Raw genomic sequence first — 27,600 nt, forward strand, 5'->3', positions numbered from 1 at the left:
GAAAAACAGGCAATAACATTACCATGTAGTGCAGAGAGAAGGATGAGGCTGACTGAAAGCTTTGCTTCTTTAAGCTGTGTTTGATGAGGAGTGCTGAGATGAGCTACTGCTGTGCAATCTCTAACAACTCAATGCAACATTTGGACTTTAATGAAATCAAATGCTCACTGTTCATTGACAGTCCATTTTTTGTGTGTGCAACCAGGATATAAAAAAAAAAAAACAATAAAAATGTGGATGTGAAAAAAAGGGATGTTTGTTTCGTAATTTATTCAACCTCAAAAACGTAGAACCAGACAAACAATTTTAACTTTTGACTTTAAGCGAAACCTCAACATCTGTTCTGTGTTTCAGGGAGGATTGTTCTTTCATTAGTCACAAAGACAGAGACTGTTCCACACTATGGAGATAAGCAGCCCGCCATCCCATCTGCTCTACCCTCAGAGTTTTGTTGCTATAAATATAATGTTTGTGAGGTCTTTTGTCAGTTTCAAAGAAGAGTGCTCCTTGTAACATTCACTGTTTAGATTCTACTCACTTCTATTGATTTCCCCTGACACCCCACCTCCAAGGCGGGCAGAGCACAGCACAGGGTTGACTTCACTAACCATGCCATACACGTGCACCACAGACCCTTATGGTAAGATTCAAGTCAAACACTGAGACTGCAACATCTTCCTTTACTTACTGAAACAGCTCGGACATCATGTTGTTTTGCTGGATGGCAGACACGCCAATAAATACCTCTGGATTGTTTGTGAATCCAAATTTGCAGCCAAAGCCGAGACAACAATTCTCAACTCAGTGCCATAGTTGCATCATGAATTTTCCAATACACACCAGGACTGAGATCGTCTTGGCACAGACTGATCCGTTATAATCAAACTGAGCCCGTACAGGAGGTCTCAGTTAAAGTCGTATCAAGGAACAGAAGTTTGCATCTGTTTGCAGCTGTCACCCTGTTGTTCTGTGAAAATCATATAAAACCTTTATCTGGATAAGCCAACTTCATATGTTGTAATAAATGTCAAATCAAATCAAGATACTTGTGGTTAAAGCTTAAGTGTGACATGAAAAAAACACATGCCTGACACCTCGTATACCAGGCTTTTTCCACAAACATCCAGCAGATGTTTTGTGTCTGTGTCTGAGGGTGTGCTCTGGTCCCAGCTGGTTCCCACTGCGCGGCTGGTTTCCATTTAGGCTCCTTTTCTTTTCCTCTGGGGGACAGCTAATGGGACAGTCCATTTGTGCCTTTATCCAGCATTATGGAGAGAGGTACATCTCTTCTAGTGATTCACGGTGGGAACAAAAAGTCCCTGCAGTCTCTGCACTCATTCAGCACTCACTGCCATTATCAGTCCTGGCTGTTCATGTACAGTGAAAGTCAGATTATTATCAATGTCATGGTCTCAGACTCACAGATACATTCATGCACGGCTGGGTTAAACCAGCTACCCGCATTTTATGATGTTGTTCATGTAGAGCTACTGTAAGTATGTCTCTGTGTAAACATTTATAACACAATACATTCTGAAGATCAAACATTCAAAGGTCCAGTGAGATTCAACGTATCGCACGTAAATCTTTGCAGATCAAGGACTTGCTGCATCGTTGTTCACTAACAGACTAAAGCACAGATGGGCGCTCTTGGCGAAAGCCTCAATTCTCTTTGGGTTTCCTCTCTGAAAAATCTGATGCACATTTGGCCTCCGCCAGTTCATTTCCCCAAAGATGATCTGCCAGCTCAGATAAAGTCTCGTAAGGCTCAGCTGTGCTTTTGAACACATCACGAGCCTTTCAAGTCGGCCATAGATCCTGCTTTTATAATCATTTTGTGCTCACAAAGAGCTCGCGCAGATCCCAGCAGAGTCCCTAATGCGTGACAAACACCTGCTTCCCTCCATAATCCATCTCTTGTACCTCAGTTTCTTTTATTTTCTCCTTCCACTTAAAAGGCCAGGATGTGGGGGAGGTCCTGTTGTGGCAGCTCAGTTTGGGGTCGTGCAGGAGGTTCCACATGAGCCAGATCTGGGGAACAGAGAGGCTGTGAACAACCATGAGCTCTCTGTAAAAACAGGGGTCGAATGTCTGCAGGTGGGGCGCCGCAGATGGTCTTGGGATTCCAAAAGTTCGGAAGCCTTGATGACGTGATGGTTTGACACCAATGAGCTGGAGGCACATTCCCAGAAAGACATCATCGATGGGGAACAACTCCACCTACCAGAGACAAAAAACTCACAGATCAAAACATTTTGAACACACGTCACAAAGTGACAAATGTTGAACTCTGAAGTACCTTCTGACAGGAGGAGCTTAGTTTCCGAGCAGTGAGTCCTGACATGACAAACCCTCCTCCTCCAGCGTAGCTGGGGTATAAACCCCCTCCATAGACAAACTCTGGCACATAGTACTTGGAACTGCGCCGACGAATGGGTTTAGCGTTGACAATAATATCCCCAACAAACAGATCCTCATCATGCTTCTGACCCTGAAGCATCTCAAGAATATTCTCAATGTTAACGTACACGTCTGCATCCCCTTTGAAGATGAACCTGTGTACAAAGAAATGTTGAAACAGGATCAGGTTTGACTCTCATCGAGCTTTAAGTCAAATCAACTCTTGGTATAGTTGTATAAATACTTACTTGACCTGAGGACAGCTGCTGTTAATCCACTTCAGAAAATGTGTTTCCTTCAGCGTCAGGTTAAAGAATGTGTCGTCAAAGTCCCACAGCAGAATATCCCTGAAGGTTTGACTCTCGTAGGTCAGGAGATGATCCCAAAGTGGCAGAATGGTTCGATTCTTAGGAACCCCCAGCAGAAAAACTGTACGTATGGACACGCCATTTTGGAAGAGTCCCTCTCTGCCCCAGGTCCGACGTACCACCTAGAAACCAAAAGAGAACCAAACAAGTAAAAGTAAGTAAGGGGGTAAACTGTTGGTCTTCCCACTAGGGGTCAAATTACTGATGCCCTGTGAGTTCTGGTTTGGTCTTCACCACCTCCTGAGGCAACACTCAGTCCTCTCAGCTGCTTCAGGCTCCTGTGTTTTTGTAAACCAGGTTTATAATGACTCTGGACACAGCATCTGTCTGCTTCTAAATTACACACTGCAAACTAAAACAGCAAAGCTGCAGGGCAGGAGGAAATGCTGTGTCTGTGCCGACTGACCCAGATTTTTTTTTGTAAGTGACACATCATAAACTGTTGTTGAAAACGTCTGAAGACATCATGACTTATTTTTACCTGGCGTTTATCAAAATCTGCAGCCACAGATTTCACCGCAATAAGCATGTAGGGAGCAGTGTCCCCTTCATCGCTTGCTCCTCCTCTTCCCTCTTCCTCCTTTGCCCCTCTGATGTGACATTTCTCTGGCTGGTCTATGAGCAGATTGAAGTCTCTTTTGTCCTTTTCTTTCAGATAGGTCTCAAAGTCAAATGGCGGCAGCGTGGGCAGAGGCTTCGGAGGAGTCTTGGTTGGCGTAGCATTTTTCCGTCGCAACTTGGATTTCCCCTTGTACTTGACCTGAGTCTTAGACTTTGGCTGAGGAGGTTTACCCTTCGGCTGGGCCTTACAGGGAGGCAGCTTTGGCATTGAGGAGCTGGATGGAAACTGTTGATTGGAAGAAATTAAATGACATATAAGGAGAGGGAAATTCACAGAGCATGTTATGAGAAGCTACAAATGACATCATTCAAATAGCCTCTTGATTTCAAAGTGCGTCCTGTTTATCTAAATGTGTTGTACCATCTGTGAATCAGCCCACTGATACATGCTGACATGACACGATAAGACATACTGTGTGTACATGAACCGATGCACTCTGCATATGCGGTATGAATATTCATACAACACACACTGCACTGTGTTTGGTTATTTATAGCCAATGCTATCTCTCTCTTAGCACAACGAGCTTCACAGCCTTTCACGGGAATGGGAACTTTATCTCACTGACAAATAAAGGATCATGTTGAGACAGGGTCATCTTGAAGGTCAGAGGATCACACACTCATATCTCATCAAATGAGACTATGATGGCTTCTTATATCTTATATTAAAGTGCTGCTGAGAAATGATAAGTCATTGGTGCTCTGACCAATTAAAACAAACCTTCTAATACAGATATGTCATTGACAGGTTTTTTAATATTACTCATAAATACAAGGTATGTTATGTATGACACGGCTTAAATCAAAGCTGTTACTGATTCCAGCACTGATACGCAGACATGGACACACTGTAGAACTCGTACCTCTGGAGACTCCTGGCTTTTTGCCCCGCTGGCCCCAAGCAGGGTCCTGCTGGAGCTGGTGGAGCCATGGATTTCCAGCTTCCACACAGATCTGTCCCACCCAGAGGAGATTATGACCTGAAAACATGGGTAAAATTTCACAGGACTTGGGAATTGTGTGTTTTTCCATTTGATTTTAAATTTAATGTAATTATTTTTTTTCCATTTCCTCCTTCTTATGCCATGATTGGTCACATCCATACCTGTCGGGCATAAAGCAGCAGGCAGAACAGGAAGAGCAGCAGCATGGTGCACATCACATCTCCCTTCACATGGAGGAGCCTCCTCAATGTCACCATCTTTCTCAGCATCATCTGGAGACAATAACGTCAGTCACTGATTGAACAAGAGTGCATTGAAAAGAGGGCACTGTGGTTTAAAATGTTTTACAGATGACAGTGTAGTGTCACATGCAGAGCTGGAGAAATCGTCTTCTTTTTTTTTTGCTGAACTGTGCCAAATCTTTCATGCAAGGTGATGAGGTTCACCAAAGAAAAAGAAAAGAAAGAAAAGAGGAGAGCACCTTTCAATGAGTCTGGCATTCATGCCAACTGATGTTTTCCCACCAAGTCTGTCTTCACTGATTCATCTCTCAACTCAAGACCGGGGCATCCTAAAAATGTGCACACACAGGAAGAAATAGAGGAGTTATATATGACTGTAAACTCGTTTAGTGCTATTGCTACAGATGAGAACAAAGTGAGGTTTAATTCTGAAATTCTTTCTTTCTGATGTCAGCAGTAATTAGGTAATTTGTGGCAAGAGTCAAATCACAGAATAATTGAAGAAATGTGATACTTTGGGAAAATGCATATAAGGCAGAAAGTCTCAAAAGAAGAAAAAATTTTCTGCATATTCTTCCTCATAATAACAGGTCATCTTAACAGCATGGGTTTGGTCCTTTAGGAAGCTGTTACTTGGCCATTTCAAGTCAAAACTGTCCAAATAGGCGAGTTTGAGCAGAGTGAAAGTCTGAAAAACAGTATCTTAAGGTTAAGACAGAAAGGAAAAGTTCAAATGGAATGATGCAAAACTCAAATTCTCATCGGCTCATGAAGGGGGAGTGTCTGTCTTATGTAAGTGAACATGAGGGTACCAACATTGTTAAAGAACACTGTGTCCCAACATCCATGTCATTTAATGTCAGCCTTAAAAACGCTGACAGAGTACATTGCTTATTGTTTCAGTGTGTGTCTGTTTGTCACAGCTCTCTGTCCATGCAAAAAGCAGGATTTTCTGACATGCGTCAGCAAAAGACAGTATACTGTCTCAAACTCCTGCAGCAGTTCACACAGAAAGTAGCCTATTCTCTTGTTTGGTTTTGATTTACATAGCTTTACATAGCTTTACATAGCTTTGATACTAAACGAGCAGTTCTATTAGTTTAGTACTTACACAATGAACATGAAACTTTCTCTAATAACTATAAGTCATTCAAACTTACCAGACAGGACGGAGGAGGATGACAGACTGGAAACATCTGCGCAGTTGATGCTAGAAACCGCAACACAGGCTTCACTAGCTAAGTTAGTTCCCAAGTTTGTAAAAGTAAGTATCCAAGGAGAGCAAACGATAGAGCATGTCTGCTGTAGTGTATTCATGGGGGTGTGACGGCGAGGAGAGAATCCAGCTATGATAACTGGGGGAGAAAAGGAAAAAAATCACTTTCAGTAAGTCTCCGTTATCTGGCGCTGAGCCCGGCCGGCTGCTGCGTTCACTGTCAGACGACTGCAGGAAAGTTTAAAACCCACACTATTGACGAAAACTAGAAACTGCAATTAAATCACGTATACAGACATATTTAGAGTTTAGGACCAGAATCTCAGGCTAAATGGGTGGGGGGACGAGAATGTGCTTGTAGAAATCCCAATTCTAGCCAATAGCAGCAGTGGACAGTAAATGATATCTGAGGAGACCATTCTGTTTTTGGAGTAATAACGATGGGGCTGCAAAATGAAAGTAGTTTACCATATTAATAACTTAAAAACAAATTGATTCATTGTTTTATCAACCCGTCCATCCAAGTCAAGTAACTTCAACGGAGAATTTAATGGTCTGCATATGGAAATACTAATTACGAGGATCACTTGAATGCAGCATTTTCATCCTAAAGCCAGATCACGTGACTCATACACGAGCGACGCTGCTGCGCTCAGCCAGATGCCAACACAGCAAACTGAGAATGGACTGAAAAGAAAGATAGAGTGACGTACATAAAAGAGCAGGATGCAAAGTTCAAGTACATACTTATGATTCACATCCTCCAAACATCTGTCTCTGGAAAGGAGTAAGAGGTCAAGACTCAATTTATTCTTGAGAGTCTGTGGAAAATGTTTCCTGGCCGTGTTGGTGCTGCGGGCTGTCGAGGAACTGAACTACCAAAATACTCATGTTAAAGCCTGGTCAAAAAGTAATTTAAGATTAAATATTTCTTTGTATCAATGTTTATTCATATTTGTATCTCTGTGTTCCTTGCCACACATTAGAGCAGTAGGAGCAGTAGGCTAGTAATGTGATTTATGACCACAGTAAGCCTTTACTGCCCCATATGTTGCAGCACCTATAGAATACAGCCAGTGGCTGAACACGTGTGTTTTCAATCAAACCATACTGAAAGTTTCTATCCTCTTAACCATGCCAGGAAAAAAACTGCTGAACCGACAAAACACAAATTAAAACAATGCCTTGTTTCAAGATGTATTGTTTATTTATCAAAAATGTAAAAAAAACAAACAAACAAAAAAAAAACTAAGAAATCTCATGTACTTTTCACAGCATTTGCTAAATACTTAGATGATGTTCCTTTGGCAGCAGTTATAGCCTCAAGTCTTTTTGAATATGATCCCACAAGCTTGGCACACCTATCTTTGGGTAGTTTGGCCCATGACTCTTTGCAGCACCCTTTAAGCTCCATCAGGTTGGATAGGGAGTGTCAATACACAGCCATTTTCAGATCTCTCCAGTGATGTTCCATCAGGTTCAAGTCTGGGCTTCAGGAAATTCACCGAGTTGTCCCGAAGCCACTGCTTTGATATCTTGGCCGTACGCTTAGGGTCATTGTCCTGCTGATAGATGAACCGTTGCCCCAGTCTGAGGTAAAAAGCGCTCTGGAGCAGGTTTTCATCCAGAATGTCTCTGTACATTGCTGCATTCATCTTTCCCTCATTTCTGACCAGTCTTCCAGTTCCTGCTGCGGAAAAACATCCCCACAGCATGATGCTACCACTACCATGCTTCACTGTAGAGATGGTATTGTCCAGGTGATGAGCAGTGCCTCGTTTCCTCCAAACATGACGCCTGGCATTCATGCCAGAGAGTTTGATCTTTGTCTCATGTGACCAGAAGATTTCCTTTCTCATGGTCTGATTCCTTCAGGTGTCTTCTGGCAAACTCCAGGCAACCTGCAATGTGCCTTTTACTAAAAAGTGTCTTTTGTCAGGTCACTCAACCATACAGCCCTGATTGGTGAATTGCTGCAGAGATGGTTGTCTTTCTGGAAGGTTCTCTTCTCCACAGTGGACCACTGGTGCTCTGACAGAGTGACCATCAGATTCTTGGTCACCTCCCTGACTAAAGCCATTCTACCCCAATAGCTCAGTTTAGATGAGTGGCCAGCTCTTGGAAAAGTCCTGGTGGTTCTGAACTTCTTCCATATACAGATGATAGACGCCACTGTGCTCATTGGGACCTTCAGAGCAGCAGAAATTTCCCTAGATTTGTGCCTTTTGGATTCCAATTATGATGCAGGAACATCTCAAGGATGATCAGTGGAGACAGGATGCACCTGAGCTTAATTTTAAGTTTCATCACAAAGGCTATGAATATTTATGTCCGTGTGATTCCTTAGTTTTTTACATTTTAGCAAGTTTTACTATAAACTTGCAAAAACTGCAAAAGAAAAACTTGCATTGTCATCATGGGGTGTTGTGTGTAGACTTTTAAAAATAAATCTATTCTATTTTGAAATGAGGCTGTAACACAACAAAATGTGGAAAAGTGAAACATTATGAATACTTTCTGGATGCGCTGAAGGTGCATTTTTTATTAAATGCTGCCAAACTGTTCAATTTAGAAGAGTTCTTAGTTTCCAGGCACCAAACATGTATGCTTGATTTTATAATCTTAAATTCCTGGAAATGGTAGAAAAATGACTCTTACTACACCAGATCCTTTTCAACTACAAAGCTAATCACTAAGTCAATTCCCTAAGCAATGCTCTCAAACCCCTTACTGCTGGAGCTGAGGTGCTCAGTGGCAGCTGATAGAAAACAGCTGTGAGTGGTGAGTTAGATCCCTCTAATAAACATAAAACATAAACATAAAAAATTAGACTACATGACTCGCTGGCCTTGGGGAGACTTGGCTGTTAGTGTGCTAAACATCTGTTCTGCAGATTGACAGATACTTTTTGACTATTAAACCAAATATATTTTGTATGAGAAAAGGAAAATGAGATGTTTGGCTGCCTCTGCCTTTATACTCACCTTATTCCAGCATCACTTTTCAGATCCAACTGGAAAATACTCAACATCACTCTCACACTAAAGTGCATCAAACCTCTTTCAAAATATAAGTTAGTTTAATAAACATTTCTGTTTCAAACACAAATATACATTGACAAAATACAGATATATATAATCTACAAAAAGGTAAACAAGTGAAACACACAGCATCAGTGCTCTGTGATATTTGTTAATGAAAATAGTTCTCTTTGGCTACCAACACAAATATAGCCAGGAGCAGAGGCCTGAGTCTGAGCGAGCTGTCCCACAGACGTACCAGAGCCACCACTGATTTTAAAGACACTGCTCACTCCGTGTGAGAGGACGCTGCTCCGTCTGGCTCCAGCTGTACGCGATCTAAACATCACTGAGAACGCTGATCCAAATATTTAGTGTGCTGATGCAGAGTATCATGATTTTCCCCAAATCATTTGTGTCTTTGTATCGGGGAGATGGTTCGGATCTGTTCTCTGAAGTATAAACAATTCTTTTACAGTTGTGCAATATCATCTGGAACATTTCTAGAACATTCATTGGACACCAAAGCCTAGTGCTTTCTCTTGTAGCTCTGAACTACTGACACCAACAGAGATATATGTGAGGTAATGAGTGAATTTTGTATATTCATTGAATCTACACAGCAGCAATGTTTCAAATCGCTCATGAATTTCTATTTGTCAATACTCTAAGAAGACGGCTTTAAGAAATATGACACACAACCACCACCCCTGAAACTATTATAGTCCATCCATTTTCTTTAAATAGTTGTATCACTCCTGCTAGATGACTCCTACATTAACTCTGACAATTATTTAACTCAGATATAACTGCGTTACTTCATCATTCAAAGCAGGAAATGTTGTAGACTAACACTAAGGATTTCAAATTTCAGGTAAGGTTAGAGTTTATTGGAGCTGGCATTATGTACCCTTTTACTGTATTTGTAACTGTTTCCATATTTTGATAGTTTTGTTAAAATGAAGATTCATTACAGTGTTCAGGCCAACATTACTGTGCTAATTGTTTTTTCTTGTGTCCATTGCTGTCCCTCAAATCTTTGTCCATTCCTGCATTACTTCTCTTTCTACCTCTAGGAGGATGCAGTACCAGCTCTCATGATTCTGAAGAGTGCGTTGACGTTATTGCTTTTGATGGCATCTCGACAGGCAGAGATCACTTGGTTCTTGGGCTTACCCACTGATGGAAAGAGAAACCGACAGAGAGGTATTAGGAGACAGGATGCTATGAAACATTATACAACACAAAATAAAATGTGCATCAACATGGCCTTTCTTTCCTCCTTGCAAGGAACTCCTTTTTAACAAAGAAAAATGTTGTTGTAATTACTCAATGTGTCACTAGTGAATCTCAGAAATTAGCCCTTTATTTTGAAATGTCTTAGCTAGAGAAGACAGGTTGCTGGTGTTTTTCTCTGCTGAGTTTGCCATGTCAGAAAAGATTTCACTCCTGATATTTTCAGTTGTATGATAACAAAAACAAGCTATAGAGAGATGCATGATATATGATATTATATAAGTATATGTATGTTTAGTTGATCAAGTCTCAACTCAAAGGTTGGAGCCAAAGTGCAGCAGTCCACATGCCAAAGCGTCTTTAAGACACTAACTGTCCCCATGTGGCTGTTCCAGTGGTTTGTAAATGTCATTACTTAATACTGATGGGCTTTACACAGCAGCCTCTGCCATCAGTAGCCACATGTACATGGACCCAAATATTCCGCTTGCATTCGGTTTATTTGCTCAAACAAAAAGAATTTCACCTTTGGATACACCTCATTCTGAAAGAAAAGTGCCAATCTGGATGGAAATTTAATCGGTTTCACAGGGGTGGAGTATTCCTTTCCCCAAATCGATTGAGGAATCATGTATAAACCGAAAACCGAAAGTTGACAGAGTGCGTTCTTTCAGCGCATGCTCAGATATGACGTAAGACCATAGACTGTAAATAGAGTGGACAGCGTGGCTCCGCCATTTATAATTTTACGGTTTTGAAGCCAAAATACCGCTGTCTCAGGCGCCGCCATTGTAGCAGTTTGGAGCCAGAGTCTGCGCAGAAGAGACGATGAGGAATTCAGGGAGAATCTGAGTGGAGCTGGGTGACAAAAATAATAATTATTTTTTTTCTTTCGAGAGTCTAATCACTTCCTGACTCTGCCTCCTGACATATTTTACGATCCCTGAAAAAAATACACGAGAACGCCAGCTGTCAATCATCGTTAAACGTTACATAAAGCCTCGATTTTAACCTCTTATCTAATGAAAACGAAACTTTTCAGAAAAAAGAGGACTTGAATACAAGACAGCTAAATATTACCACAACAATCGGACGTGAGCAACATTTCTAAGAGGTGTAATAATTTTCTAAAGTTTGACCACAGCCCATCTGGAATGACTGGTAAGCCGGATTTTTTAACCTTTCCTGCAGCCAGTCACCAGGGGAAGCCGTGTTTGTGGAGACCTCAATTTGAGTCAAGCAAGATGACGTCCATTTTTTTTTACAGTCTATGTGTAAGACGCAACTTTGGTAAATCACATGATGTTTGCGTTTTTCTACACATGCCCCATTCACTATTCAGTTTGATTATAGTGGTGCATGTAGACCAGAGATTGGAATATTCCTTTCCATGTATATTGTTGTTTTCGGAAAAGTCATTCAGAAAGATTCCATTCGGAAAGATGAAAAACCCCTCATGTAACCGTGGCTATTGTTTGAATGTAATGTACTGTAAATTCAAAAGGATACAGAAATGGCTAAATAAACACAATTTACCATTGGACACTCAGTCTTTAGTCAGCCTCATACGGTACCTGACAAAGCTGTATGTCCACTACCCCTAATACTACCTCATGCACATACACAGTGTCTCACCTCGTAGTCTTCCAGCGCGTTGTATTGCCTGGTTGACAGACTTCAGGCATGCAAGAAGTGCGTTATGGTTATTGGAACGGATTTTATACTCGTTGATTAGATCCCTGTTGAGATCGTACAGCTCTCTGTAACGTTTCTTCATAGTTGTCCTACAGAGGGGGAGATGTGAAATTGGACATAAAAATGAGAGAAGACTTTTGGTGAGGTTAGTGCTGAGGTATAGGAGGCTTTTTATCAGTGTTATGAACAAAATATTCGAAATACACTCAACATTATAACACGCGAAGTAATTATCAAAGTCACACGGTTCTGAATCTAATAAGTATGAGCCATATAATTTAATAAACAGCCAACTAAGTACAATTATTCTCTGCTTCAGAAACACAATACCTGAGACCTTTTCAAGCAAGAGAATAAACATGCAAAACTACTGACTCACATGTCCCCCAAAAGACGAGCATCCTCCGCTTGCACCAGCATGTTCCTGATGTAGTTGGAGTGGTCAGCCATAGCTGCAGTCAGCTTTTGATGGACCGAGTGGAACTCATCCACCTGACAATAAGATATCAAAGAATCTCAAACTACTATATCATGCACAACATGTAACATCACTTCTTTATTTATTTTTTTTCAGTGATAATTTCCTGGAACCTTCAGAAGAGTAACAATGGACAAAAGTTATTTTATGTCAGAGCTTCAAAAAAGATAAACAGCATGAAATTCAGCAAAGGATTTAATCTGCAACTGTCCGAACCTCAGTGAGTGTAGTGCGTAGCTCCTCAAAGTATCCAGGGAAGTCTGCTTCTGCTGACAAATCCTCAATGCCCAGGAAGGATGCCAGTGATTGGACCAGATCTCCAGCCAGGTCGATGTCATCGGTTCTCAGTGTAATCTTTCAGAGACATCAAAACAATAATTCACTGAAAGACTGTTGATTCATGAGGAAATACTTGTGCCTTTGTAACTTATGATCACGATTTTTCCTAACTTAAATTGTGTATATATTTTGTATTTACTCTGTGCAGAGTTCTTTATTTAATATTGTAATAATTATTATTCTTTTTCTACTACTTAAACTCTATTTTTCTACTCTTTTAATTCTATCCACGTTTGTACTGAGAGAGTGCAGTTTAAACCGGAGTCAAGTTCCTTGTATTCTTGAAAATACTTGGCCAATAAAGGTGATTCTGATTCTGATTCTGATTCTGATTAACATTTATGTTTTTTCTCATTCTTGGTAAATTGGAAAAAAAAATCACTTGAGAAGTAATTTACTCTGTAGGATCAATGCATTCATCATCTCCCTTGAGCTGGCTAAAAAATACCATTTTAATCCTGTTTGCAAATCGCAGAGTCCTGATTTTGACTTTTTACCAGCCTGTTTTGATGTTTTGAGTTGTAAAACGTGATCATCTGTAGGTCGATTCATTTTGAAAAGTACATTTGAAGCTAACTGGAAGAGTGCAACTAAATATAGAATAGGTGTTGGTGTATCTGTACCTGTCCACTGCTGGCCATGCTGATGGACAGCAGCCCCCCTCCTCTCAGTGAATTAAAAGTGATGTCAGGACTATCTACTCCCTCTGGAAGCAAGAAGTTTTGATTCAGCCACATTACCACCTATAAAAACAAACACACATACATGTAAACAACTAATATGTAGATTTATAAAGATGACACCAGGTTTAGAATAATAACAGACATTATTATTGTTTTTGCATGTTCTAGCTTTGTTAATGCAGGAGAACGGAAGTCACTACTCCTCCTGTTCCTTTTATTTCTGGGGGACTCTGACAGCCTACCCTCTGTGGTCGGTCATTGATGTTAAAGAGGACCCTTCCAGTGGGTGGATCACTCGAGGAGTCATCTGCGATATCATACATGGAGAATCGAGGCAGCTGCCGAGTGATTTCAAATACATGGAATTGCGTGCTGGAGACAGAAAATAAAATGTTTTTAGGGAAAAATATCATCATGATATGACAGTATAACTATGCCACACTTATACACATCTTACCTTGTTTTACCTCCAACAAAAGCTTTTATGTGCAGATCTACTGGTATATCTTTCGGGGGGACAATGGGAACTCGGACACAGCCTGACAGGTTTTGAGCACTGGGGTGGACCACATGACTCTCCCCTTCAAATATCCCCTCAGCAAAGATGAGCACTGCACGGATGATGGTTTCTGGAAGGGATGAAGACCAATCCAAGGACTTATCAGTATTTACTCAGTCCGTTACGTGAGAAATTCAGAGCTTTGGTGCTAAGTCACTGTACCGTTTGGTGTTGAAATGCTGAGCTCTACATGAGCCTTCTGGGCTTCTGTGGCAGGTCTCACTGACAGCGCAGTCTGAAGTTGAGTGTTGGCAGGGATTACACCCATCCCACTGTTTGTCTCTGACACACCCTGTGACAAGGAAACAGTTAATGTGAATGTTAGCAAATTAAATTACTTGATCAGAATTCGGCTTTTTTAGTATGTCTTTTGTAGTGATGTGTTTTTACTTGACTGTAAGACTTTAAAGAAGACAGTTACCATTTTAAAACATAATAGGCTGTTTGTTATATTTCATCCCATGAACATGACCGAAACAAGCATCCTTTATGATTTTTTTTTTTAATCAGGAGTTCAGGATAGCATGACGGAGGAAGACTAGGGGGTCATATTTAATTCAGTTCTTCACCTGATCTAATAAAGACTTTGGTTAAAATTGAAAATTACATGGTCCTCAGGTTCAGAAAACAGAAACTTTTCCCAAACATCTGTTAATTCAGCTTTGTAAAAATGCAATTGAACTTCACTTGAAGATCATATAATAAAAAATGCTTCAAATAAAATGCTTTTACCTTGGCATTCTCATCATAGTTGCGGAGCTCCAACAACAGATTCTGTCTGCGTTGGCTGAGCTCTCTGATGAGGTCCTGTTCAGAACTGGAGTCCATGAGATTCCCCATTAGGTCCTTGCTGGCTGGCAGGTAACCACGAACTATATAGAAAAAAATACAATATTAATGACATCTTCAACTCATTTCAAAGAGTTATTCCTCTCAGAAAATGCTAGAATGTTAACGTGTCCCTGAATTAAGCTGAAAGAACAGATGACTAAGAGGAATTTTGCCTTTATAGGTGTTGTCTTTTTATGGGTCTAAGTATTTAGGTGGCAGAAACTTAAAGGGCAACTCCGTTTTTTTGAAAAAATGATATCCGAAAAAATATAGCCGAAATGAGCAATTTTGCAGAGATTATGTCCCGCGCTGAAGCTCCCTTGCCGTGGCCCCCGCTAAGTGCAGCTAAAATCAGTTGGATCTAAATAACTTCTGAAGGACTCTGAGCTACACAATGTTTGCCTGAGTGAGTATATGAGCATGCACACACCTATAAATAAGGTCCAGGTGTCAAAAAAACGGAGTTGCCCTTTAAGATCTGCTGTTAAATGTAAGATAAGAAAATGATGGATGCAACACAAATTCATTTAACAAAATAACAGGCACATGTTTTCTATATTTTGCTTTTAGAGCAAGTTTATTTGGACAACCTTGAGATCTTTCTTCTACTTTTGTCTTAAAACAGAGTTTCTAAGCCTGTATGAGCACACACACACTTTCACACTCTTTTCCTCCTTCTTACAGCTAATCAACTCTGAGTTTTTGTTGGTACATGAAGATATTGTGATTTGTATAATAAGATAATAAGTACCAGCATTTCTCCTTGGTTTACAGCCTTGCATGGTGGGCGGTGACATTGTTGGCACCGCCCCCCGCGCAAGGCTGTGCTTAAATGCACACACGTTTGTGTGTCTGTTAACGTGTTGGAGCAGAACTTCATCATGTGCTAAAGATCACATGCTCTTTCATGCATAATGAAGTTCTGTGAGGAGAAATGTGAACCCGATGATGTACTGACAGCATCCCATCGTGAAAATTGGGTAAAAAACACAAGACTATTTAGTTTGTTGGATTGAAAAACAAGGTATAGACATAATTCATGAGAGAGGGAACTCTCTTATATGATCTGGCGCCGTATGGAAAATAAAATTAACTCGATTTCCAGGGAGAGCGGGTGCCTCCGTTTGGAGGGTGGGCCACCCCCCCTATATAATGGTAAGGAAACACTGAATACAACAAAATTCTGAATAGAAACAGAATCCTAACAAGAAATGCTATTTTGTATAGTCACCAGCTAACGTCATGCATAGCTTCTGGGGTATTATCTTCCAAATGCAAAGAATTCCACACTGGCAGAAAGCAAGTGTGTTAGGTTCACCAAAACAACTTACCCTCTCCTTCTATAGAGGTACAAATAAGTTGTTTCTGTCCGTCCAATCTGTAGTCACCCTCCACCACTCCAGCAACGGAGGAGGAGAAGTTGTCTTTGAAAATGACCTCGCCTGTGCGATCACTGCGTGCATCAATCTATGAACAAGAAGAGTACACAATCAAAGACTTTTGAAAACTGGCTTGAGTAACTCTAGAAATAACAGTTTCAAGTCTTGAAGAGAGTTTGAAGACCTTTCCGTTGGACCAGCCAGTGATGAGTTCCACCACCCCATCAGCATTCAGGTCAAAGGCATGGATGCTCATTGCGTGGTTCTTAGACTGAATGGATTCAGACAGACACAAAACATTTAAAGTTATGGACACTAATAGTTCGCCTTTAAACTGTGGAATGTGTCAATTTAAATGCCACACTCATGCAACTGTAAAGGGTTAAGAAAATGTGACATAATAGACATAATAAAAGAAATTTAAAATAAATAAATATTCAATATAAGCACAACTTATGTTTGTATAACTGATACTAGAGCTCAAATCTTCTTGTCCAAACAGTTTTATCATGAATGACTGCGGTACCTTAATCCTCCAGTACCGGGCAGTGCGGTCATAAACTCCTACGGTGCCATTTGCCAGAGCATAACCAAACCTGCTGTCATGCATGTGGCACAGTGATGTTACTGTCTGTGAAGAAAGAGAGGATAAATGTGTCTCAAAACAAATACTGCTGTGCTTTGTTGCAGCACATAACAGATAGATGCTATAAATATGAAGAGTAACAGCAGAATGATGGTTTTAAATATTACTGTTTTATTACTTGTAGAGTGATCAAAGACTATTTTCTGTGTTCCTTGTTTTACTCTGAGTCAGCAATGAAGGTGATTAATTTACCTCATTTTCAGTCATTTCAGAAACCAGCTCATCTTCCTTAAATACTCGAATGTCAAAGTCCTCTGATCCTACGAGGAGCTGCAGACACAAGGCGACTTGCTATATCTTTCATATCAAACATTGCACACACAGAGGAAACAATAAATGTGTTTGAGAGCCTGAAAATCTTTAGGATTTACCTCATTTTTCCCATCTCCAGTGAAGTCACATAGCACTAGGGATCTGACATTATCTCCAGTCACCTAAAAGAGACGGTAGTTAGTATAAAAACTTGCGTTGCTTGTCAGGGTAATTAAAGAAAATATTTAGTTTTTCATGTTCAAGCTAATGATGCAGGTGCTTAAGTTTGAATCAACACAGTATCGTAGGCTTTTATTATTTTATACTTCATTAATATTTCTATAAATAAAACACGCCAACTGAAAAAAGGAACAAGCAACATATTTCTGAATTTCTTGGTTCTTACTGTCCAAAAGTGGTCATTGCCCTCATAGTCAAATCCTTGTAGGGCACAATTCCCTCCAATGATGGCAAGAGGGTTTGTGATGTTCCCCAGTTTGCCGAGCACAATAGCGTTGGCCCCATCTGACACCTACAACCATTCAGTGAGGAAACAAAGACATTTCCTATACAGTGAAATGACCAAGCAGACACAGCCAGAAGTTGAAAGCATACAGTGTGCAAACCTTAAAGAACACGAAATCAACACAAACTGCATTAAAAGTTTTCTTAACCTTCAGCATAACTCACCTCTCTGTAGAATATATCAGCATTATCGTGGACATCATAAGCCAGGAGGTTGGTTTGGGATCCAACCAACAGTGTGTCCCCTGTGGTGTTAGGTCCCAGTGTCCCTGCTGTTAGACAAGTGACCGCCTGGTTGATGTTGAGCAGAGAGATGTCTGAATCTAAAGTGCTCTGACTGAGTCGATGGGCCACAGGTCTCTGGCCCCGGGCATGTGGGTTATGGATAAAAACCTTGAGAACACAGGTTGGGATATAAGTCAAAACACTGACATTGTGAGGTGAGCTTGATAGTAGTACTTGAGTTTATTTTCTGGTGGAAAGAAATTAAATCAGGCAACTTTTGGCAAGTAACTTTGCATGGGAAAGAGTGGGATGCCCAGACATAAAGTATGAGTTGGTAGGTTGAGGACACTAGTGTGTCCATCTTTTGATCATTATGTTTTCATAAACATTATTCCTCACCTTTCCTGCCTGCGTAGCTGCTGTTAGACATGGGTGGACTCCATCAAACTTCCCGACAGTGACCATACGAGGGTTTATCTTGTGGTTCAGCTTCAGAGTGAATATAGGGACCAACATAGTGCCTCCTGTAACCGCCTGATCAGATAAAACAGACAGAGAGGGAGAGGAAGGGAGGGACAGAAAAACAACAACAACAAAATAAAGCAAGTTATTGTCTTTTCTGAAAGCAAACCAAACGCGAGATGTAGGTTGCCGTGCATATAAAGTAGTGACAACGCGTGGTTTTCATAACACTAATGTAATTACAGGCTTTACCACACACTCAATGAAGAGTCCTGTTGCCTGGCAACAACGAGTAGGAAGCTAAAGCTTTCCATTTCGCTAATCTCCCTATCCTTTGCGTCGTAATGTCGCAATAAATCTGACAAAAAGACACTACGAATGATTGTCTCACACATCGTTAGCGGTGCATACATGTTAAGCATAGAATCAACCCTTTTAATGCAACGAAAAGTCGCTGTGTGTGTCTTTATTTCCTTGCAAACCTAACAGAACTAGCCGACGTTTACATCATAGGCTTAAGTGTAGCCAGAAACTTATACGAATATATAAAAGTAAAACCAAAAACTGAGCTCCACTAAAATAAATAATATGCAAAGCACCCTCACCCGGTCCCTTCTTCAAAGCAAAGATTGATTTTGGTAGAAATAATCCAGCCAGCTAACAAGCTAGCTAAATATCACAATAAAGCTTTAAGATCAGACAGTGGAGCGTTCCGTCAACTACTTCCTGCCGGAAGTTTTCAAAATAAAACTTTGGGCCAGTCAACTGCAAAGTAGATTAAAGAGTAAAATCTATTGATAGTTCATACCCTTTCAAGAAAAAGGGTGTTTTGTAGTCATCTGCTTTTGACATAATTTATTTCTAAACAAAAAAAAACAAGAAAAAAAAAAAAAAAAAGAAAGAAAGAAAGAAAGAAATTTAAAAGAGCACTTTTCGCGCGCTCTGGGTCACAACTACTACTACTGCGAAAATCATACTTATCATGGGCTAATATGCCCATCAGGCTAAATCGCATGGCACAGGATAGAGTTGCACGGTTTTGACTAGTAGGTTGCTGCAAAGGATTAGCAAAAGTCGCCGTGTTATCAAATGCAGTATCAACTCTGGATACAAAGTCAACTGCAATCTGTTGTTAAACGCAATAGCCAAGCAAATATATTTCCATCTTTGCCTAACCAAAGAAATCCAGCACTCTGTCACTGGCTTGGAAAAGAGGACCGAAATGTATGGTCGAAACGTCGAGGGACTTGATAGCTAGCTGAACACTGATCATCAAGAGGTATGTAACTATTTTACATCCTTTTAGTTAGATACCAAGAAGAAAAAACTACCATTTTTTGGGCATTTCTATACACAATGGTAACATGAACCTTTATGTTGGGGTTATATTTGTGAAGCTTTTCCAGTGTTGAGCCATTTGTACCGAACTAATTTTAAACGAGTTTTAGCTGTTTGAATCTGTGCTTTGTTATACGCTTTATCACATTCTTCAGTTGACATTTCCTCTAGTTGATCATCTTTCTATGCTTTCAGTCTATTTTCAAAGGATTCTAGAGACTCAGATATCAACACATCATGTACTTCTGAGATTATACCTTTTTTTGAAAAGGGTTTTAATTAAAACTTTTTCCAGAAGAGATACTGTAGGGGTGAGCAGGGACTGATTCTGGATTTTTTGCCACCAGATCCTCAAATTTCTTAATGCTGTCATTACCTAAATTAAAAATGCCCTTAATTTGGGCTGTACCAAAAGAAGATAGATCCACACACTTCAAATGTTTTTGTACCTCTGGCCAAACAGAGATCATGTTCTTTACTACAAGATTTGATGTTCCCTTTTCAAGGTTTTCAGTATTACCAGAGTGTATGTATGATGGAAACTGGAGCTTGATTGAGTGTGACTCAATGTCTTTCCATGTCGGTGGATTTTCTGTCGCGCAGTAAAACCTTATGGTTCTTATTTGGGTTGCCCAGTAATACCATAACAGGTTTGGGCACTTAAATCCTCTTCTGTAATAAGGTAGGTATAAAAGAGCCAGACGAAGTCCTGGTCATTTGCTTTGCCGTATAAAATCATTGAACACTTTCTTGAGTCTTGAAAAGAAATTTGGAGGAGGTTGCAGGGGATATTCTGGAAGAGATATAACATCTTTGGAAGTGTATTTATTTTCAGTAAATTGATTCTACCAATTTGAGAAACTGGAAGTGAAGACCATCTATCAATTGACTCACATACAGATGTCCTAACTCAGTGTTTCCCAAACTTTTTTTCCGGCGGAACAAGCCACGGCGACCCAATCCAAAATATGTCCAACCTGTAAATTGATTGACAGGATAACTGTGCAGAGATTAAATAAAGGTTCTTTAATGATGTTTCTGCATCATCTTACATCTTTTCTACCAGCTAACAGACCTAAGAGACTAATTTGACAAATGCGTTACACTTTGTTGGGCGTATACTCAGTACTGTAATGAGCCGGTCAAAGTCAAGTTTCTGTCAGTCGTGACCACTATTTCAGGGTCTCTGTCTTGTCACAGCCTCAACAGTCTTTGGTCTCAGTCTTGTCTTGGTCTCCGAGTCTCCTGGTCTCCTGGTCTCAATGGGTCTCGGACTGACATGTCAGTCTTGGAGGGATTTGAAGCAGTTTCACGACCAAGACCGGTCTCAAGATCACTTTTTCGTGGTCTCGGTCTTGTCACAGCCTCGTCGTGACAGACAAGAAAAAAAAAAAATTCTATTCTATTCTATTCTATTCTATTCTATTCTATTCTATTCTATTCTATTCTATTCTATTCTATGTGGTTGTAAAAGAGATAAAAAAACAAAATACCAGACTCAGGACTTAATATTCAGATGCGATGCTCATCCAGAATGAAGTTAAGGATCTGTTCATGCCTCTTTTTCAGCGTGACGTCACTGCACACCTGTAACACACTCCGTTTCTGCAGCTGGTGCCCGTCCAAGATCCAGCAGTGACCTTAGACCTTCAAAGTCAAACGGGTTTTAAATCTAACTTCAGATCTTTCTTTTGGAAACTAGTGATCAAAGTAATCAACAGATCAGCTCTTCAGTTTGTGTGATGGTGACACAGTGACAGCGTTTTGTGCTGTAAAAACAGTAGGAAACATACGGTGGTTTGGCTTTGGCTAATTGAGCTCATGGCTTCAGACTTTTTTAAAGCAGTTACATGTTTCCAGTTACACTAAACATTGTGGCGATAACCCTTCATGATGAAAATAACCAGATATGACAGTATGAGGAGCCAATCATCAGTGAACAAATCAGCAAGGGGAGACTTCTTATGGTTAAGGAAAGCATGAATTTCATGTTAACATTTTGGAAACTAATTTGGCGACCCATAAAAAATCTCTGGCGACCCACCTGTGGGTCAGGACCCAGACTTTGGGAATGACTGTTCTAACTGGTATACCTGTTATAACTGGATTATAGTTAACTTGTACAACATTTTACAATTTATGGGTGTTTTCTAACCCTAAGTAGGTGAAGCTATTAACCACTTTGAATACATGTATGAAAGAAGGCGGGTTATCATTTTCCTTTGAATTTAGCAATGAGATGGAGGATTTACCAGTATCAAATTTGTAACCGGCCAATTTTTAGTAACATCCTTAAGGGCTGGGATCAAATTATTTGTGTTTTTAAGAAAACAAATCACATCAGAGCTAAGCAATGCTCAGACTGACCTGCAGATAGACCAGAAATCAGTGTGTGATTCCTCACAGCAAATGCCAAAGGGTCAGTTGCAATTGTAGATAAGATAGGCAATAATGGGCAGCCTTGTCTACTTCCTCTTTAGATCTTAGTTTGATTGGACAAAAAGTTGTTAGTCACTGTCTCAGCAAAAATAAGGTTGTCTATATAAGAGTTCCACCCGTTTAGAAAAAAATTCTCCAAGCCCCAAGCGATCGAGTATTTCAAACAAGTACGCCCACTGCGCCCTGTCAAAAGCTTTCTTAGCATCTAACAACAGGAAAGGTGAGTCTGGAGGACATATAAAATATTAAACACCCTGCGTATGTGCAAATGTTCTTTTTTAATTTATTATACAATCATTACTTGTAAAAAAATCACTACTTACAATTTAAAGTTTTGCAATAGAATTTATTGAAAGCATCTATAGACGTTAAATGATGTGAGTTCTTCAGCTTTTATATCTTTTATTAACAAAAAATAGACCAATAAGAATGTATAATATAATATAATATTCTTCATCATGATTTTCAAATTCCTACACATTCAACTGTAGATTGTGCCAGGAAGGCAGGCACTGTATGATTTAATTGTGTTCATTTTGTCAGTTTTAAATTTTACATTACATTTTTACATCATGTAAAAGGTACACAAATAAACACAAAAAAAATATGCAAGATAGCCATTTACCTGCCTGGACCTGTGATTTGCTCTCACTTTGTTGCAGGAAACTGAAAGTTCTGTAAAAGTGGAGACAACGCCAGGGCACCTGACAGCTTTCTGGACGGCAGGTTAGTACCCCGAGCTCGGCACAGACATTTCACCTCGAAAGCTGAAAGCACAGAGGACCCTTCAAACCATAGATGTGAAAATTCATGAAGGATATCCTTATCTAATTAAAAGAAAAAAAATAAAGTCAAAAGAAGTTTTTATTTGACAATTCTCTGTTTTAACTCTGTATCAGAGAACCATCACCATCTTAAATTCTACAGCTTTTGCAAAATTCTTAAAAACTGGAATTCACTGAGCATCTGCAACACTGAATGCAGAAGTAACTAAACTATGTTCACAACTATGTAAAAGAAGCACATCTTAACAACTAAAGTAGACATGATGGATGAAAAAAACTAAGCTCATTTGGTATATTCTGTATGCTGTAATTCCAAAAATATACAGTTTACAAGTTTGGTGTAATTAAGAGTGTGACTGATTTGACTGACAGGTGGGCACCCTGTGACTGTTTGTAAAGAAGCTTGACTTATTTACCCCTTTGACCTATTTGGCTGACCAATGTTGAGTTGAGCCAGTGTTTCAATCAATCAACAATTTGATAAATTAATCAATTGACCAGTTGATCAATTGATTTTATGTACAGCAATGAGCGGCAAAATCATCTAAAGAAACTTTCCTAATCATCTTCCAGACCTAGACCATACTCTGTTATATCATTATCAAAAATCCAACATCAAGTAAAAGTCCCATCTTTTTGGCAGCACTTAGTCTCATCTCATCTGAATCCACCATAAACTAGCATCATTTAGCGAGTTACAGTGCCAGGAAAGAAATCTTCATCAGAACCACACTCACATCAAACAACCATCTGACTTGACTGTGTCAAAGTATTTTTTCCTTGTGTTTTCAAATTAAGTTGGCACTGTGATGATTGTCACATTGTGCCATTGCAGAAGCATAAAAAGTTAACACACAGAAGGAACCTCACATTCACTCAACTCACTCTAAGTATAAAGGAGCACATGGCTTGATTATTAAAGATCTCACATTACATCTGTGAAAAAGTTTTCTGTTACTTTTCTTAGTATAACAGGTTTTTTTATGATCAAATGTGTTACTATGGTGCAGAAGAGGATTGTTATTAAGATTTGATCCTTTGAGGTCAATAAAAACATTTAAAGACAAGCTGTTGAAGCCTGCTGTTTCCAGCCTACATTGGGGCTTCTCCATTTTCATGTCGAATGAGATTAACATTATTTATTAACAATGTTTGATGAATAAAGAGCTTAAAATGTATGGGCTCGTCCGGGATTTGAACCCGGGACCTCTCGCACCCTAAGCGAGAATCATACCCCTAGACCAACGAGCCATGATTCTAAGGGAAAAAGGAGGGCTTCAAACTTTTCTTCTGGTTCTCCTAAACCAGCAATTTAACACTATGGTGATGTGGCAGTAAAAGAGCTTAACCTCTTGTTGACACAGAGCGCCCTCTGCTGGATGGTTTTAATACTGTCCTGCACTTTCCTTTTACACTCTTCAGTCAATTTTCAGTTTAAAATTTCCCTTATCCGCCCTGCGATTGACTGGCGACCAGTCCAGGGTGTACCCTGCCTCTCACCCAATGATTGCTGGGATAGGCTCCAGCCACCCGCAACCCTGTAACAGGATAAGCGGTATAGAAAATGGATGGATGGAATTTCCCTTATCCTTGATGTTACAAGGTATACTATCTGATACAACCGCAGTTATAGTAGAACAAGAGATTTAAAAAATGGGGGGGGGCATGCTACACTCCAAGAACGGAAAATTACAAATAACGAAAATAACTAGATCACAGACAGCATCCAAACTTCACAATTCTGTATGTGGTAGCGTTATAACACACCAACTAGTATCATAATGTGTTAACTTCATAGAGAGTCAATCACAAACTCCTATGGTCTATCAGACCTTTCATTACAATCCTTGTAAGTGAAGAACCAATGTATTTCAGAAATGGGGGTCAGGTGTCATACAAAACATTTATCATACACTTAGATCTGTAAGTCAGATCTTCCATGGGTAACATATCAAAAATAATATTGTGCCATCCAGCTTTTGTTGGAGGTCTACAATATATTTCAGTAATATATGTTTCCTCGCACAGAAAGTGAGGACACATAGAAGTCTTTTGGAATGTGTACTTTCAAGTTGTGCATCTGGCAACCCAAACAGTAAAGCCAGAGGATTTCTCAGATTTGTTATGATCCATTCTATGTCTAAGTTGGGGAGTTAACTGCAGGCAGTTTAGTGACCTGAATTGATTTTCTCTTAATGTGATGCAGACTGAAATGTTGTTCACTAATTTCCATATTTCTAACGAAGTAGCGTCATCAATGTCCATGCTCAGGTCCCCATTCCAATTAATGGCCATAAATGCTGGTTTGCCTTTTTCATAGTTAGAAAGGGCTTTGTACCCAAGTCTGAGTATACCCTTCTTCCGTCACTAATTTCTCTAGTGGAGAGGGTTGATGAGAGATGCCTCTATCTTTTCTGCTGTAGAAAGTTCCGTATCTAAAGAAACCTGAAATAAAGACTGATTTTTGATTAATTCATCGTTGGTGCTGCTGCCTCAAGGCAAAACAGGTTTTTGTTTCAAACCCATGGTTAAGCAGGTGCACTTCAGAGTTCCCCAAATGAGTCCTCTGTCTTCCATCCACTGCCCTGCATTTATTTATGAAATAAAAATGTCTGCCCTCTGATGGACTGGCAACCCATCCAGAGTTTACCAGGGACGTATGGGATAAGTTTCTTTGGATAAATTAGCCAGTGTCGTATTGTGAGTTCACAAAAAAGCACTATCAATGGATGAATCAACATTTTCTTTATTTGCAGTAGAAAGTTATCTCAAGACACCTGACTTATCATATCTTTGTACTTTCATACTAAGTTAGAAGCGGCATAATGTTTGTGTAACTGCGTGATGTCAAATTGTGTTGTGCCATTGCAGAAACATAAATTGGAAACACACAGCTGAGGTTTCACACACACTCACTCAGACATGCACACTCACACCATGCCTGCTCACAGATATCCTGTGTGGCCCAGCCAACACTCTCTCTGGTGCTACCACAGCAGTGGGATGACTTGTTCCCAATGGTACACCTCAGACCCATTCATACTGACAGCAGCACATTACAGGAGCATTATACAGTAAGAAGAGGACTACTGAGGGTACGATGGAGTCCCACAACTTAAGCTCCTTCTACTGAGAGCTACTTGTTGACGTACGGAGTGAAGGTGACATTCATGTAATGGATGTACTGTAAACATTTTAAACATGTTAATGCTGGTTTTAAAGCTGAAATTGAAGCTTATTATTTTGTAAAGAGAGATGATTTGTAAGTTCATGTGCCAGTAGCAATCGGCAGAAGGACAACTGAGTTTCCCTCTCAGTTTCCCTCTTTCTCTTTGTGTCACCCTGGTTTCATATTTAGAGCAAACGTTAAGAGAAAAAATGTGTTATGATGACTCATGGACTTGCACTTATATAGCTCTTTTTTTAATCTTTCTGACAACTCATAGTTATTCTTGACTGCTGGACACATTTGCTTACCCACAGCACATTTACACACTGATTAAAGGGCTGCTGTAAGGGACTATCAGTATTATTATTGTTTTTTTACTGTAAAGGAAGATACAGTAAAGCCTGGTGGTTGTGAGCTCATTTGGAGCAATTGTGTTCTCTAATTTGAAGATCACACAACATTTATATGTGGTTTTGGACCTCAGAGCTTTATAAGCTGGGCTCGTCCGGGATTTGAACCCGGGACCTCTCGCACCCTAAGCGAGAATCATACCCCTAGACCAACGAGCCACACTTCTAAAGTTTTCAAAGAGGGCTAAAAAATTTCCCTTGAGCTTCCTGGACCTATAATTTTGTTCTCCTCTGCTGATGTGGGAAAAAAGAAAAAGATGTTTGCCAAAGTGTGCCCTCTTGTGGACAACTGTGGCACAAAGGTGGAGTCAGTTCCTTTCAGTCAGAAGGTCAGAGGTACAATTCCTGCTCCCTCAAACATATGCTGAGGTGTGTTTGTCACATAGATCTAAAAGATGGAGACTGACTGACAAAAAGTAAACACAGACAATAATGGCTTTAAAGTTTGTGTGCCGACAGATGGTTAACTGAGGGTTTGTGTCATTTTGTTTTCACATTTACAGCAGACGTTGAGAGAAAAATGTGTGATGACAATTGATTATTGATGAACTTATACTTATATAGCCATTTTTCAATCTTTCTGACCATTTGAAGTGTTTCCACACTGCTTGACACATTTGCTCACCCACACCACACTCACACACTGATGGCAATGTGCTTCTGTCAATGACTTTCAGTATAAGTCAAACTCATTCATACAGATTTAGATACTGCTGTAGGATGAGCTATTTGGGGTGAGTGTCTTGCCCAAGGGCAATCTGGTAGTTGACTTATAGAGCTGGGATCAAACTCTAAACTTTAGATTAAGAGATGACTTGATGTGCAGATACAGAGTACTGAAAACAGGTCAGTGCTGGTGGCTTGCCGTTGAATTTGTGCCTGATTGGTTTTAATATCCCAATAGTTCAACATTTAACATGAGGAGTTGGCTTTTGGGCCCTCAGGGCTTAAAACCTGGGCTCGTCCGGGATTTGAACCCGGGACCTCTCGCACCCAAAGCGAGAATCATACCCCTAGACCAACGAGCCATCTGACAGTCATGCATGACATTCATCACTTTGTACAAAACCTGTCAGACTGGTGATGTGGCACACAGAAAGTTCAGAGGAGCTTTGACTTAACACCACCATCTAGTGGCCAACAACAGGATCACAACACAGAGAGTTCTTTTTCTAACTTACAAGGTGTCCCTTAAGTTTTTTTACAATTTAAAAAATATATATTTTTAAAGCAATTGATGAGAGTGATTTTCCAGATTAGTGCCGTGTTCTTTGTAGTTATCAAAGTTTTAAATCCAATGCATTTTTGTTTTCAAGGTATCCTGTTGATAAAGGA

At 40.0% G+C, this 27,600-nt stretch overlaps 2 protein-coding genes and 3 non-coding genes across 5 annotated transcripts; all 5 read right to left on the reverse strand.

Moving 5' to 3' along the window:
• Nucleotides 1–239: 239 nt before the first annotated feature.
• b3gnt9 (UDP-GlcNAc:betaGal beta-1,3-N-acetylglucosaminyltransferase 9) lies at nucleotides 240–5,922 on the reverse strand. Its single transcript, XM_074677253.1, has 8 exons — nucleotides 5,739–5,922; nucleotides 4,818–4,907; nucleotides 4,498–4,608; nucleotides 4,256–4,372; nucleotides 3,250–3,615; nucleotides 2,649–2,890; nucleotides 2,300–2,555; nucleotides 240–2,220 (listed from the first exon to the last, which is right to left on the reverse strand). Exons 3-8 carry the CDS (start codon nucleotides 4,606–4,608, stop codon nucleotides 1,876–1,878), a joined length of 1,437 nt encoding a protein of 478 aa, XP_074533354.1. The 5' UTR covers nucleotides 4,818–4,907; nucleotides 5,739–5,922; the 3' UTR covers nucleotides 240–1,875.
• Nucleotides 5,923–8,956: 3,034 nt separating this feature from the next.
• Nucleotides 8,957–18,845, reverse strand: bbs2 (Bardet-Biedl syndrome 2). The gene is made up of 18 exons (XM_074677737.1): nucleotides 18,730–18,845; nucleotides 18,062–18,196; nucleotides 17,603–17,830; nucleotides 17,319–17,444; nucleotides 17,032–17,094; nucleotides 16,853–16,930; nucleotides 16,541–16,645; nucleotides 16,199–16,285; nucleotides 15,967–16,102; nucleotides 14,537–14,676; nucleotides 13,967–14,096; nucleotides 13,703–13,874; nucleotides 13,488–13,617; nucleotides 13,186–13,305; nucleotides 12,440–12,577; nucleotides 12,125–12,237; nucleotides 11,686–11,834; nucleotides 8,957–9,993 (listed from the first exon to the last, which is right to left on the reverse strand). Exons 2-18 carry the CDS (start codon nucleotides 18,176–18,178, stop codon nucleotides 9,887–9,889), a joined length of 2,139 nt encoding a protein of 712 aa, XP_074533838.1. The 5' UTR covers nucleotides 18,179–18,196; nucleotides 18,730–18,845; the 3' UTR covers nucleotides 8,957–9,886.
• Nucleotides 18,846–23,865: 5,020 nt separating this feature from the next.
• On the reverse strand, nucleotides 23,866–23,937 carry trnap-agg (transfer RNA proline (anticodon AGG)). The gene has a single exon. It is a non-coding gene; the product is annotated as a tRNA-Pro (tRNA).
• A 2,415-nt stretch (nucleotides 23,938–26,352) lies between these two features.
• On the reverse strand, nucleotides 26,353–26,424 carry trnap-agg (transfer RNA proline (anticodon AGG)). The gene has a single exon. It is a non-coding gene; the product is annotated as a tRNA-Pro (tRNA).
• A 797-nt stretch (nucleotides 26,425–27,221) lies between these two features.
• Nucleotides 27,222–27,293, reverse strand: trnap-ugg (transfer RNA proline (anticodon UGG)). The gene has a single exon. It is a non-coding gene; the product is annotated as a tRNA-Pro (tRNA).
• Nucleotides 27,294–27,600: the final 307 nt, after the last annotated feature.

This window comes from Halichoeres trimaculatus, unplaced genomic scaffold (genome assembly GCF_033239565.1).
Source record: "Halichoeres trimaculatus isolate MK-OKI-2021-1 unplaced genomic scaffold, fHalTri1.1 fHalTri1_scaffold_10, whole genome shotgun sequence".
In the NCBI taxonomy this organism is placed as follows: domain Eukaryota; kingdom Metazoa; phylum Chordata; class Actinopteri; order Labriformes; family Labridae; genus Halichoeres; species Halichoeres trimaculatus.

Bases quoted from the DNA above. Each gene is read 5' to 3' on its own strand.
- b3gnt9 (XM_074677253.1), bottom strand. From the start codon at position 4,608: ATGATGCTGAGAAAGATGGTGACATTGAGGAGGCTCCTCCATGTGAAG. The intron at 3,616-4,255 runs GTACGAGTTCTA...TCCAATCAACAG, and splicing joins AAAGCCAGGAGTCTCCAGAG to TTTCCATCCAGCTCCTCAAT. The intron at 2,891-3,249 runs GTAAAAATAAGT...TTTGGTTTCTAG, and splicing joins CAGATTTTGATAAACGCCAG to GTGGTACGTCGGACCTGGGG.
- bbs2 (XM_074677737.1), bottom strand. From the start codon at position 18,178: ATGTTGGTCCCTATATTCACTCTGAAGCTGAACCACAAGATAAACCCT. The intron at 17,831-18,061 runs GTGAGGAATAAT...TGTGTTCTCAAG, and splicing joins CAGCTACGCAGGCAGGAAAG to GTTTTTATCCATAACCCACA. The intron at 14,677-15,966 runs GTAAGTTGTTTT...TTTTCTATATAG, and splicing joins TACCTCTATAGAAGGAGAGG to TTCGTGGTTACCTGCCAGCC.